Here is a 14,372-nt window from a genome sequence, read left to right as displayed (position 1 = left end):
AAAGTTTTAACCCCTTGGCCACGGTGGTAATTCCGCTGCTGTGCTGTGGGGGAGTGGGGTCCGCACAGCGCCGCCATGCTCGTGACGGAACCACTCCGTCACGAGCCACGGGTGCGCGGTGCTTGTGACTGAGTGGTTCTGTCACGGCCCCGCCTGCTCAATAAAATGTCCATGCAGGCGCGGAATTGACGCCGCGTAGGCGGGGCGGGCGTGCCGTACAGAACCACTCCGTCACCAGCACAGCGCGTCCGTGGCTCGTGACGCAGTGGTTCCGTCACGATCACTCAAGGGTTTAAAGTAGGAGGGTAAGCTTTTTACTGGTACAAAACTGGTTCCTGTATCCGTCCTGCACTTCATCGCGGTCGGCCTTAATTATTGACCCACTACTTAGCAAACAGATACACACGTTTGGTTCTTTGTGCTTTTGACACTATTTGTAACTCAATCTTTATAAATTCATATCTCTGGGACTCCTTAATGGATTTTTCATGCTTTGGTTTATTATAATATTCTCTATTTTTCTAAATTGGTTTGAGATTTTTCATTTGTTGTATGTTCACTTTATTACTCTTTGAGTACTGCATACATTTTTTACACATGTAACCCTGACTGCTTATTGCCAAGCTGCCAGAGAGGTAGCACAGGTTTTTTATTGACTTTAGTGGTTCATCCTGACAAAGATTGTGATTATTATTTCAAGTGGTTTATCATCCCCCTCAACTGATACTCCAATTTCTTTCATTCACATACTCTAGTTGGTGTTGGTGTTCACAAACTTTGAAAGCAAACCACATTTTTGAATCCCCACTCCTCACCCCTTCTGTGGGATTGAGTGCCACATAATATTACAGTACTTGAATAATATTAGGAATGAGTAAAGTAGTGTGTGACCTCTATTGAGAATTCCTCAAACCATTTTAGCTTGCAAACAAACTTATATGTACAAAAGAAGCCCAATATGTAATTCATTAAGCAATATTTTGTAAAATACCAGTGGGCAAATGCATCCCTATGTCCCACTTTTCTTAGATATCAAATATTGATCAAAAAAACTCATACTATAGTGGACATAGTTTTTACATAAATGTATTTAGTCACTTCTGTTGTTACTATTATACCTGGTTGTCATAATATATAGCAACATTACCTTATTAAATCAAAAAAACTAAAAACAAACCTTCTTAAACACGATGGGCTCTTCTTCCCACACAGGGTTGATTGCATTGCCTTGGGAAGTCTTTGTCTTGAAAGCTTTCCGCCGCGTGTCCACAGGCAGGCCAAACATATCTACTTCTACATAAGTGCCAACTTTCTTATCAGAAAGAAACTGTCCTGAAATGATCTAAAAACAAACACAATGTATAATTCAAAAGTCTTTTTTTCAAAATAACCACTAACGCACTAAAGCACAAAATATATTGCTTTAAGGTCTTGAAGGTTAAAGGAGGACCTGTATATTAACTTTATAAATTGAACAACTCAGCTTAACACTGTGAGCAGTTGAACTCACTTCTAATATTAAAAAAAGACTACACATAACAATTCAAAAAGAACACACAAACAACAACTTGAAGGCATCAGTGATTGCCAGATTAAGAAGCTCTTAGAGCATCAGACATACATAATATCATCTGACCTGTGGTTTTCAAAGAGATAACAGAAAACGACAAACATTAACTGAATAAAGATGAGTCTCCTTATAAGCATGAATCAAGAAAATACAATCACAAAAATGTGTCCTTCATCAGGACAATGTGCAAACTAATGAGAGGCCTTCTTAACAGATTACAGAGCATACACTTAGGTTAGAATGCAAATGAGCATCAATACAAAATTACAGCAGAACAGCATTGAATGGCCCTTTTTAATGTTCAAGTGAGGCAGGACAATATATGTTCTTCTACCTCTACCATAATATCAAAGATTTAATATCTACTGGCACATACATCAATGCCAAAACATTGACAAATAGAATTTGGTCAAGTTAAATAGACGTGGACTGACAATAGTACATCTCTGCTCCCTATGTATAATTACCTTGGTAATATAGTGGTAGTCGACATTGTGGAGTCAACATATGTACAGTTTGATAATATTGAAGTGAATATTGTGAGAGGCACTTGACTTGCACAAGGAATTCCAAGTTCAAATCGATGCTTCAGAGAATGACATTGACAGATTAGGTTGTCAATATTTCTCTCTACCCTTCCTCTTTAGATTTGTATTTTGTGTACCTTGCTTCAGTAGTGGATACATTTATAATTTTCACTTTAGAATATGTTAATTACAATCTATCTAATTCCTCTGGAGGAGTTTAGCCATTTTGGAATTATAGGTCCATGCTTCAAGCATTTTATTTGGTAGTGTTAACAATACTTTCAGTGGAGATTGACAATGGGTTAATGTTTTAGAAAGCATGGTGAATATTGTTTCACCTCTACTGAGAATAACATCTGAACTTTTGTATCAAGGTTGCCCTCAAAATATGTAGTCCACTTTTAAAGCTAGTCAGATGGCAATTTTGTGACCCACCTTCATCTCACAAGTCCATTGGCTTAATACTGAGCCTACCTCTCAGGTCAACTGCAGTGGATTCTAATCAGCTGTTTTTCTGATCTGTAGAAGGATCGGACAAGGCTGTACTCTCCTGTCCTTGCTATTTCAACTGGCTATGGAATCCTTAGTGGCAGTTATACATCAGTCCCCTTACATCAGAGGTATTCCTACCATCATAGGCATGGCTAAAATCCTGCTTGTATGGTCACCTATAGGTTTTTTGACTGATCCTATTAACCAGAACTCAGTGGCAGTGTACAGACCATAAAGTATAAGAGACATTGGCTGTACCAAGGTTAAAAAATGACTAACTTCCCTGTAAGTCCCTAGTAAATGGTACCCTGGTACCCAGGGCAAGTAAGTTAGACATTCACCCCAGGGCTTGCAGTACTGATTGTGTCACCTTGGAGGTCCCACAAGTAAAACCTGTCCCCCAGGCTGCCACTGGGGACTGACAGATCAGTCATTCCCTGCTAGCCCTATTTCGCCATTAAAAGTGATTGCAAAGTCACCACTTCCCCAGCACATGTGTGTAAGTCACCCATCTGGTAGGCCTCCCGAGCCCTAAAGGCAATGTGCACCATGTGATGCAGACAGGACATGCATATTGCAAAACAATAGTTTTTACTGTGAAAAATTATGGAGCCTGATTTAGATTTCGGCAGACGGGTTAATACGTCACAACGGTGAGAGATATCCTGTCCCCCGAAATAGAAATCCCATAATATCCTATGGGATTTGTATTGCGGTGGACAGGATATCAGTCACTATTGTGACAGAGTAACTCGTCCGCCGAAATCTAAATCAGACCCTTGGTCACCCAATTGGAGAAGACAGGGTTACACAATGACCCCTCAGCTGTGCTAACTCCTGAATGGTGCGACCAAAGTAGGCACTACAGGGTATCAAACAACTTGTTACATTGAGTCTGACATGTATCTCAAGTCGAAATGAATGTAACTTGCTGTGGTGTGCAGCTTCAGCAGAGCTGCTACTTTGTTTCCTTTAAAATTCCTGTGCCTTCCCGCACACATATGAAGCCTGCTCTGCAAAGACAGCTGCCCATGGTTTGGACAGAGAAGCTGGCATCGCGAGCAGAGAGGAGAAACTAGTTGCAAAACCAATTTCCCCAGGGACATGTAGCCCTAAGGCAGACACACTCCGGGGTCGGCCAGTGAGATCTGAACAATGAGAGAGGGTTCTCACCATACTGCGCCATACTGGGAGAGGGTAGAATGGTGCATTCTGGGATAGCCAGATTCCACATACCACCAGATGGGCGTGAACCTGGTAGCCCATTGGCTACCAATTGCATCCTTCCCTGAGGGCACTTTCCGAGCAAAAAGGGAGAACACCTGGCACCCAAACTTTAGATCTTGAGCAACTTGGAAGAAGGATCGAAGGTTAAACTGCCCTGCATCGCCGATGGATCAGCAAAGAGAGGCTTCACCATTGAAGACTGCAACTGCTCCACCTGGTAGCAAGCGAAGCAAGGGACTGTGACTACACCTGCTACACTGGTGCCTAAGGAGGAGAGGAACCGTGCCTGCTGTGTCCTGCTCAAGGGGAAGCTGTCTCCAGAGCACAATCAAGCCGATAGAACTTCAAGGGCCAGCTGACTGGCCTCATGTTCGCAGCATACAGACACTACAGCTGAAGAAGCCTGCTGGGGCAAGTTGGTAGCCCAAAGTCTTTAAGCCGCTACTGCCGCCCGTGCAATACCAAGACCTGATGCACTGAATTGCACCTGGGCTTGCTAAATCTAGAGGTGCTGTTGGAGAGTTTCTGGTACCCTCATAAGTTTATTGGCCTAGGAGCAATTGGCCTGTAACAATGGGCGACTGGTAGTCCAGTGGCAACAGGACTTTGGCCAGACTGGAGAGGATTTCGTGGGACATCCACCCTGCAACCAGGACCCCCTCACCAACTTTTTGGATTGGAGAATCCATGGAGGTAGATCCCTGTGTCTACTGCATTGCATCCACAGCATCCTTAGAGAATTTTCAATGTCCATCATCCCTTACAGCAGGACCACTCCATTGGAATCCACACAATGTGTATAAACCATAAAGTGCCAGGAATTGCTGAAGGACTTATTCTACTGTGAAGATAACTGTTCTTGGGGACATTTGTTGGAATTAAACAACTTATGTACTTTGATAGACTTGTTTTCAGTTATGTTAGGTTAGCATTCATAAGGATATGTTAGTAGCAGTCACCACACCTAATGTACCCCATTGAGTTTTTGTTGTCATACAGACCTAAGTTAACGTTTGTGGTTCCATTTTGTAGTTTGTAGGTCATGTTACACTGTGACTGGATTAAGCTCCAATTATCTGTATTCCTTGCTTCAGCAGAAGATTATGTTCAGCAATTGTTTTCTCTTGTGTTCAAGGTTGGGTTTCAAATTACTAATGATTAGGCCATCCTGCCCCTGCATGCCTATCCTTTTCCGTAGCCCTGCTCCAACGTTAGGAGGAGCCAAGCCCTAGCAAGGCAACTTTAAGATAGTGATCGTGTGTACCCATCTCGCATGTGTTAGCCCATCCGTCTGTGCCTTCTTTGTCCATATACGGCTCAAGCCGGTAACTTTTCACTCGGGGCATGGGTGGGGATTGTCGGAAGAATGATTATGTGTTACCGATTGTTGGGGAGCCAGTCCCCTCGACAGCCATCCCTGGGTGCTCTTGAGATTGGACTCCGCTGCAGTGATTTTACTATTAAATCATTGTTTGTATTCTCTACTGTCTGACCGACTCTTCATTTGCTTGAAAGGCTATGAGGTGGAAGTGACCCGGGTGACCTTAATCGGGTAATATTCTTCAGTTGGTGCCCGAGCTGAGACTCCAACGAATGAGTGGCCCATCTTTCACCACGGACAGGTGAGGAGGACCAGGTTGGATAGGTGGATCCGGGATCCCCACTTGATTGAGCTTAGTTCTTGCAGCTGCTTCGCCTGTCTGATTGGATGGTGCCTCACCCAGTGGCCACCCCGGCTGGGATCCTAAAGGGCGAAACCCTTGGATTTGACCGTTTGGTCAGAAGAGTCCGCAGTGGAGAATAACTTTACTTGACCTGTGTGCAACAGGTGAGTTTGTTTTGGCTTGTGATAAATATGGTGCCTTCTTGAGTCCTAGCTTGTTCGAGCTTGGTGGGTCTACGGATCCTTAATATACAGGGTGTTTGCGAACACTCTGCCAGGCCACTTGTTGAATTCGGTCTACTCTTGAAAAGGCCTGGGCTAGAGCCTATCTTCTTGTCTTGGTACATTCATCGGACTGTCTGGTGCAGTCTGCGGATTGCCTGGTACGGTTTTCGGACCGTCTTGGTTTTTAATGCTTGGTACTGCATTTGTCCAGTGCGGACAGTGAATGTGTCTTACATTAAGATGCCTTGTTTGAGTAAATTAGGGTTTTTTTTGGATGCTGGTGTTGTTCTACTAAGGCCCGATTGGAAGATAAGCAGCCTGCACCTCCAGATGGTACCCCAAATTTTGATGTATAAGTCAAGTACAGTATTGGTCCTATTATGTTTAGCATGCTCTTGCATAAGTATGCGAGGGACAATGCCGACTTGCAGTGGCCACTTACGGGTACATTTGATGAACAAAATGATTTTCCTGCAGGATAAATTATTTGCTAAAAGAAGTTGGAAGTCGATGTTTGACAATCTCCAGGTGAGGCAGCAGGACGCAAAGCAGCGATGTATGAGAGCGGAGAAGGAGGCCGAGAGGGGAAAGGTGAAGACAATGATTCAGAAATCAGTGGCTTATGTTAGAGAAAAAATAGAAAAAGGTATAGAATGTGCAGATAGGAAGTTTCACTTACAGAATGATAAATGCTATGTCGCTCGGGAGGAAAGTGATGCTTTGTGGAAGAGCTATTAGATACCTGACCCCCATCTCCTTATGCCCCGCAGAGGGTGTACCCTGTTGTTCCGACGTCTCAGTCTCCAGATTCTGCTCTTGCTATTGCTGGTCTTCCTGTCTCTGGCTCGGCTGCTCCGGCCTCGGCCCACCTGCTTTCTCTCTGTCTCTGCAAACTGCAGGTGCGAGGCCGCTAGTTGTCCTGTTATGTCTGATGGCCCTATATATGTTGTTTCCCCTTCTCTCACCTCTTCTTCGCAGCCGTTGCTAACGTTGATACCTGTTTCTTCATCCCCCTCAAAGGTTTCGACTCCGGTACTGCTGAGTGCTGAGATGCCTCTGTATGGAGTAGATGAAGGGAACTGGGCAGCAGCGTGAGAACGAATGGGGAGGGTGCTGAGATCTGATGTGGGAAATGAGGAGAAAAGAATGGTGGCTGATCAGGCTGCACAGTGGGCCCGGAATCCGATTTACAGCGTGGCAGATGTGTGGAGTGTGATGAAAGATTACGAGCCGTTTGTGCAGATGCACACTCTTAGCACCTTGGGTGCTCAGACGATCCCTCTTTCTGTGCTGGGCCATAATGGAAATGGGTGTGTCATGATGAGCTCAGCTCGTCATGAGCACACAAGAGTTGTACCTTATGACGAGCTTAGCTCGTCATGAGCATCGAAGGGGTTAAGCATATGTTGGCTACACTCATAGGAATGGGGGAACAGTTTTTCAATGGTGTGGCACCACAGATCCTATATGGCATCCGGGATCGTGTGTTTGCTACTGACTTGGCCCCAATTAAATTTTTAGTAATGTTGCGACATTGGTTAGCTACCGAAGTAGATTACATCAGAGGACCCCAACGATGGTTACGCAGTTCCCTATGAGGGAGGTACACCCCATTTACCATACCAAGATTCTGGAGCAGCGTAATGCAGCAAACATTGTTATTCAGTAAAGAGTGGAGGCCCGTTTCTAGGAACAGTGGGTCTACACTCCATGAAAGAGGAGAGAGGTACTATCCCTTAAAAGCCAGTTGCCAGACCCTAGGAAAAATCCAATTGCGTACTATAAGGAATTGACGGAGGCGGCTTCCTCCACGGTAATGACACTAGCTGATATTGAGCTGCTTTTCGGATTATTGGTACCGGTGGATATATGGAGGCAGGTACATATGCAGGACCATGCAGTGGAGTTAGGAGGGACATGGAACGAGATAATGGCATGGGATAAGGAACGAAAGCCTGGCGAGAAGCCGAGGGCAGAAATATTAGCTTTACTGAGTCGAATTGTCACTTATATGCATTCCCTTATTCCACCTAGACGAGTAGGTTGGGACAAGTTAGCAGCATGTCGTCAGAAGAAGGATGAAAGTGTGTCTGATTTCTTCACCAGGTTAAAAGGGGTATTTTGGGATTATAGCAGCCAAGATTTGTCAGTGGAGGGTGGTGCCCGATTCTTTGTCAATAGATTTGTTGCAAACTTGTTTCCCGAGATTGCGACTCGCCTGCAGGCTACAGAAAGTACTTGGATTACCTCCTCCCCATCAGCGATATTGAATATGGCACATTATTATAAGCATAGAGAAAATGAGTGGAAGGAGAAAATGGAGAAAAAGAATAATGACTTAAAGACATAGTGTTGATGCAGCAAGTAATGAGGGGAAATGAAAGAGGAAGAGGGAGCTCGGGTCCAGCCCAGCAGTTGCCTCGGACTAACAGAAATAGCATCGAAGATGCACCTGTCGGGTCGAACTAGTGTGCATAGTGTAAAAAGGAGGGGCATTGGCGAAGTGAGGGCCCGGAGCTGTCACACAAAGTTGCGGCCCCAAGAGGTCGGGTTTTAGAGGATGTGGTCATGATGGAGGTGGCCGTGATGAGATGCAGACAGAGGATTCGTCGTATGGTTGTCAGAGTCAGAATTATTTTGACGGTGGTGAATCGAGGCAGATAATCGGGCCCATTCAGCACATCTTGCGTGGCCTGTGCCTACTCGCGTGATGGGGTCATGATGCACGCTGACACTCACTTCACACGTGACGGGGAACATGGCGGCTGGCTAACCGCCAGTCGCGGGAGCTCCTAGGGAGGGATGAGGAAATCCAATATCGGAGGCTTGAAATGAAAGCAGGTTGTATGGTGCATATTTAAAGGCTTACCAGACTGAGTCCGCTTCGGATGTTTGAATGGGTGTAGCAACGGAGCCCACTGTCATCGGTGCTTCGAGTTGGGGTTGGGCAGAGGCTCTGCTGAGGAAGTCTCGAGCTGCAATGGCTCTGGTTGGTTTCTGGGTTTGAAGTGGCAGAGTCAGAACCAGTCCTCTGTCCCCTGAAGGCAAATACTACAGTACGTTCTGCCACAGTTTAGAGGTACGCTGTATTGGCCCATCCTCTATCGGGGCTAGTGAGAGGATAACACAGCAGCAGAAGACTGTGAGGGAGGTTGCAGTAAAACGGGGGTGGAGGGAATACGACCTACCCCATCAGGTACCTTTTCTTCCTATGAGTGCGGTGGATGAGAAGGTGGGGGTTGACTGTCTGGAAGGAGTGCTGGTACAGTCACCCAGCAGGGATAAAGTCAGTAATTTGCTCCCTGTTTCTCTCCTTGATAAAGAAGTAAAAACCCCTCGTGCAAAAAAAAGATACATTTTGCGTACGATGTCTGAGAGGAAAAGCGTACCTGGAAGGGCTAAAATCTCTTTAACCAGAGAACCACAAGTTGTATCTCCTGAAAAAAATGCGACTACGGGGGTGGCGAAAATGAAGAGGTGTGGGCCAAAGGAAGGGCGGTTACCCCCTAAGCCTCCCCCATCTCTTAGGTCCTATTTTAAAATAATGGAGCATGTCACTGCCTCTTCGCAGAGAGTAGGGAGTAAGGAGATTGAGACCTTTTCCCAGGCGGAACCCCTGCTGCTGGAAAATCGTTTCTCCCTGTTAGCGGAAAATTCTGGAGATGGTCAAGGAATGATGGCAGGAAGCTCTGGAGATAGCCCAGGAATGGAAGATTGCATAACAGGGGAGAGGGCTATGAATACGAACCCTATTCCAGCGCTAGATGGTGGAGGGGCGGAGGTTGGAACGGAGAAGTGCCCCCCAGCAATGTCTCTCCCAGGAATCCACTCAGAGAATCTATTTTCTACCCTGAGATAAGATATCTTGGGAAAATTTGAGATCTCCGAAGTCAATCAAAAGGACATGCAGGGAAAATGTGAGATTCTTGAGGGAAAATTAGATGGCATAGCTCAACGCACTTCAGTCTTGGAAGATAAAGTAAAGACCATGTCTACCATCATGGCTGAGAATGCCAGTGATATCGCAAGCCTCAAAACCCAAAATAGGATATTGCAGGAAGACCTGAAGAGGCTCGAAATACATGCCAGGCATGTAATCTGAGGCTTCTCAATATTCCTGAAAACTCCAAACATAATGACATAAAAGGATTTGTTTGTAAACTTTTGGGAGAAGGCCTTTTGCAGGATAGGCCGGATATTGACTGAGACCGAAAAATGCACAGGGATCCTTTTAGGTTAAATCCTATGAGAAAGGCTCCTAGAAAAATGTTGGTAAATTTTCTTTCGTATTCAGTTAAGGAGCTAGTTCTGGGGCTTGCCTTGAAGGAGCACTCTTTGACATATGGAGACCTCAGCTACCAAATAAGATCAGATGTTGGGAAGAGAACTTCGCAGAGACAAGGGGAGCTGGGTTAAAAAATGAATGATTTCCAAAGCAGAGGCGTCCAGGTGCAGATGAAGTACCTTACGACGTTGCGGATAATGTGGTGGAAGAAAATGCATAATATCAGGGAGCCAGAGGAGGTAGATGCCTTTATGGCCCAGATGGATAGATGTGCATAGTAGAGTACACAAGAACCTGAGAATTTTTGTCTTTCTTTGTCTTTTTTAATTCCAGCCGCATTGAGCAGAAGTTATGTACGATCTGTAATATATCATTTTGTTATTTCTTAGTCATGCTTCATTTTCTCTTTTTTCATTAACCAGTCTGTACGGATTCCCTCTCTTAATTTGGAAAGTCGCCAATGGCGATCAATTCGCCTAAGATAGGGAAGGGGATTCCCCGAGGAGGGAGGGTGGGGGTGGGGGGGGGAGGTGGGAGGAGGGAGGTTGACAGGGTGGTGGGAGCATAGGGAAAAAAATAAAAAATATGTCAGAGTTCAGGGCTCATAGGAAGTTTTATCAACTACCAGATGCAAATTAAAGGAGAAGACTTGTGTTATTCAATATGGTACAGACAGGTGTTTAACAGTGGTTCTCGATTTTTCGCTTTTTTTTTTCTGGTAGCAGTCTCATGTATGGATGGTGGTTAAAACACCCAGAAACAGCCATCCTTTATTTAGACCATAAGAATTTGCCAAAATTGTTAAAAGGTCTGTTCTACCTAAATATGTATACAATTCAGTGTAGTAATTAATGTTAGTTCTTACAAAAGACGAGAAATTCTATGACTGATATGAGTGGACCCAGGTCCTTAGCGAGAACGGTGCATATGGCAAGTTTCTACACCTCGACAGTGGTGGTCCGACCTACAAGGTTACATTTACACCATTGTGCTCTTACCATGTGCTCTACAAGTATACTACAAGAAAACAAGCATTGGCATAGCCAATAGGTCTAGCTTTTGGGATCTTATAAGTATTTAGTTATGCAGCACAATATTCTTGGTGCAATAACATCAACTGTTGCATGGCTAAAAACGTATAAGGTCCCAAAGGCGAGACCTATTGGCTATGCCAATGCTTCTTACGTATGTCAGTACCAGAAAATAAGACAAAAACAGTATAGAAGTGTGCACTTGGTCCCTTTTCACCACTTTCTTTCTACTGCAGGAGAAATGTTGAGTCTGACCGTTGATAACAATATGCATCCTATCTTCCAAATTCTGAGAATGTTCTCACACACAAAACAAGCATTTACAATGCAATGGTTTCGCCTTTTGAAAAGTTTGAGCTATTGGCATTGTAAATGACAAAATTTGTATTTATGTGTTGGTTTTGAAAACAGATAAATAAATGGCATTGTCATTTACAATGCCAATAGTTTAATCTCTGGCAAATGCCACACAAAAACACACAGACCCACACACACCAACAGAGCCCCCCCCACACACACACAGAGCCTTACACACACACACACACACACACACAGAGCCACACACACACAGCCACACACACAGACCCACAGGATACGAGGCAAACTAAGTCGAAAACCAGCTAAACATTAGGCAAAAATTCTGGGGTAACCAAAGTCAGGTATGCACCTTCCTACAGTGATAATTTCTGTCATATTAGCCACGGAATTGCAGTGCCATGGTACAATGGTAAATTTTGAATACAGTAAAGTTCAAGCAAGCTTAGAGAAGACATGTACTAATGCAAGTTAACTTATGTAATGTATACGCTTGTACATGTGCATAGCTAATCTGCTCTCCAAAATCTAGAACAAAACTATTTGCAAATGCCCAGATTTGGGGAGATGGTTGGACAAGATTAAGCCTACTGAATTTGGTAATCATTGTTTTCTCTTGGTGCAATGTGACAGTTGTTACTTTTTACTGTTGTATTCAGTGGTATAAACATGGCCGTGTGCCACAGTCATTTTCCATGGTATCTACTGAGCCTTACCCATCATCATTTAGGAAGGACGGGCACAGTGAATAGAGAAATCTCTACACATCAACCTTTCTGGGGCACAAATTAGGGACGACAAAAAAAAAACAGGAATGGCCAAGAACCATCCTCACCTGGAGCACTAGAAACTACAGTCCCTCTCACATGCTTAATCCTACAAACGGCAGTTCTCATGAAGAACTAACCTTAGCCCCTTGCTTATAAATGATTCTCCAAATTTCTAATGGTAGTTCTATCTCCATCCCTCACAGGTAAGTGTGCGAATCCCCACTTTTCACTCATAGAAATAAAGGCAATATATTTCCCTTGTCCCCCATCTTGTGCCATGCTCAACCAGGGGTATCCAAAATGGTTCTCTCTGCTTTTTAGTTTCAAATGTATTTTTATTGAAAGCATCAGCAAGCATATAACAAGACATCTCTATCATAAGTCCAGGCAAGTGGCATACATATCGGTCGGGACAGACAAGCATGTCTTCCCTATCATGAATGATAATGCAATAGACGTATGCCGAGGGAGCAATGTGATATCTTAAGTGCCATGAAGCTGTGAGGCAGTCAAATAACATAAGAAGAACAACAACAACCAGGAACTCCCCGCCCCCTCCCCCAGACCCATTCCCCCCACCCCGACCAGTGTGCCCCGAAAAGGTAGTAGAATCATCGGTGCACCAGGGACGAACCGCACGGCCGTCCGGTAGTTCACCGAGGGTTAGCCGTGGTGTCAGTGAGACGCAGGATTCGAAGATACCTAGGGCACGTAATTTCATTGAACTCTTTGGAGAGGAGCTTCAGTATAGGAAGCCACGTCTTCCGAAAGGCTTCGGTAGAATTAGTGAGTGTAGCATGGATGCGCTCCATCCCGAGGGTGAACCAGAGTTTATGTAGCCAGCCTGTGTGCGTAGGTATAGTTGGGGATCCCCACAGTGACAAAATGTGTTGCGTAGCCGCTTGCATGGCGATGCCCATTTGCCGGCCTCGCAGCGACCGCAATGGGAAGGTCAATGCGTTAGGCAGCCCCAGCAGAGTGTATGCAGGAAATCTCGGGACCTCAGTCTCGAACGTAGTGTCAATATCATCCAAGACGACTTTCCAGAAGTCCCCGAGACCCGTGCATTCCCATAGTATGTGGGTCAGAGTGCCCCGCTCCCCGCACCCCCTCCAGCAGAGCTCGCTACGCGCTGGGTTACCCCTGTGCAACCGAGCTGGGGTGAGGTGCCAGTACATTGCTAATTTCACTGCCGATTCTCTTGCTGTGGTGTTGCGAGTGGTGTGTGAGGCTCTGTAATAGACGTGTCCCCATTCCTTAGGTGTCAGGGCCCTACCCAGTTCAGCCTCCCAGCGCCGCTGGCTCGGCGTCTTGGCCGGGGCGCGCTGCGGTGTGAGCATTTGGTATAGGTCAGAGATGAGGTGCTTATCCGTGTCCTTAGTTAGCAGCCATTTTTCGAAAGTCGTCATGGGGCGACCTACCAGGGCAGCTACATCGGGGTGATTGAGCCAGTGACGAAGTTGGAGGTATTGGAATAAATGAGGCCTCTCCACGCCATACCCTTGTCTAATATCCGCGAGGGGGAGAAATCCCTGCAGGTCAAAGAGGTTACCAGCGGCCCGGCACGCCGTGCCACGCCACTGGGAGAATGTGTTCGCACCTACGCCCGGAGGGAAATCGGGATTATCAAAAATGGGAGTGAATGGGGAGGGGAAGGAGGTTAGCTCGTGTTTGCGTGCCACCTTATCCCACACCCGCAGAGTCGTGCGCGTGATAGGCGACCGTAGCATGTATTTCGGTCTATGCTGTTTAGCGAGGAACGGAACCCTCCATAGAGGTGTCTGTGCCATGGCTCTATCTTGGACTATCTTGGAAGAGCCATCTCTTCTCAGACTCAGGGCGGTACCATTCGACCAGGTATCGAAGTTGAGAGGCATGGAAATACCTCATGAGGTTCGGGACACCCAGGCCGCCCTCGTCCAGGCTCCTATACGCCAGTAACTTGTTGATTCGTGCCCGCTTTCCCCCCCAGACAAAGGCATTCAGGGCGTCCTGTAGGGCCGTCAGGGCTCCCACCGGGGGCATCACAGGGATAGTTTGGAACAAGTATAGGATCCGTGGCAGGACCGACATTTTCACCGCCGCCACCCTCCCGAGCAGGGAGAGAGGCTGCTTGGACCATCTCGCCAAGTCTGCTCGAATCTGGGCCGTGAGGGTGGTATAGTTAGTGGAGACCGTGAGGTCTGTTGAGTGAGTGAGAGTGATCCCCAAGTACGGCACCTGGGTGGCCAGCTGAAGACCAGTCCCCTGGCCCATGGCGGGGTTCC

The 14,372-nt window shown here is 45.9% G+C and overlaps 1 protein-coding gene across 3 annotated transcripts in view; it reads right to left on the bottom strand.

Annotated features, from left to right (window-relative positions):
• PLCB1 (phospholipase C beta 1) overlaps positions 1-14,372 on the bottom strand; it is a 2,298,721-nt gene that overhangs the window by 651,290 nt on the left and 1,633,059 nt on the right. For all 3 annotated transcript variants that reach the window (XM_086927697.1, XM_086927698.1, XM_086927696.1), the window contains exon 20: positions 1,178-1,342. In XM_086927697.1, the coding sequence (XP_086783823.1) occupies positions 1,178-1,342 (165 nt within the window). The remainder of the gene's footprint in view (positions 1-1,177; positions 1,343-14,372) is intronic.

This window comes from Lissotriton vulgaris, chromosome 6 (assembly GCF_964263255.1).
Source record: "Lissotriton vulgaris chromosome 6, aLisVul1.2, whole genome shotgun sequence".
Classification (NCBI taxonomy): Eukaryota; Metazoa; Chordata; class Amphibia; order Caudata; family Salamandridae; genus Lissotriton; species Lissotriton vulgaris.
Note: the sequence above shows the minus strand (reverse complement) of the source record. Positions and strands in the feature narration are given on the sequence as shown.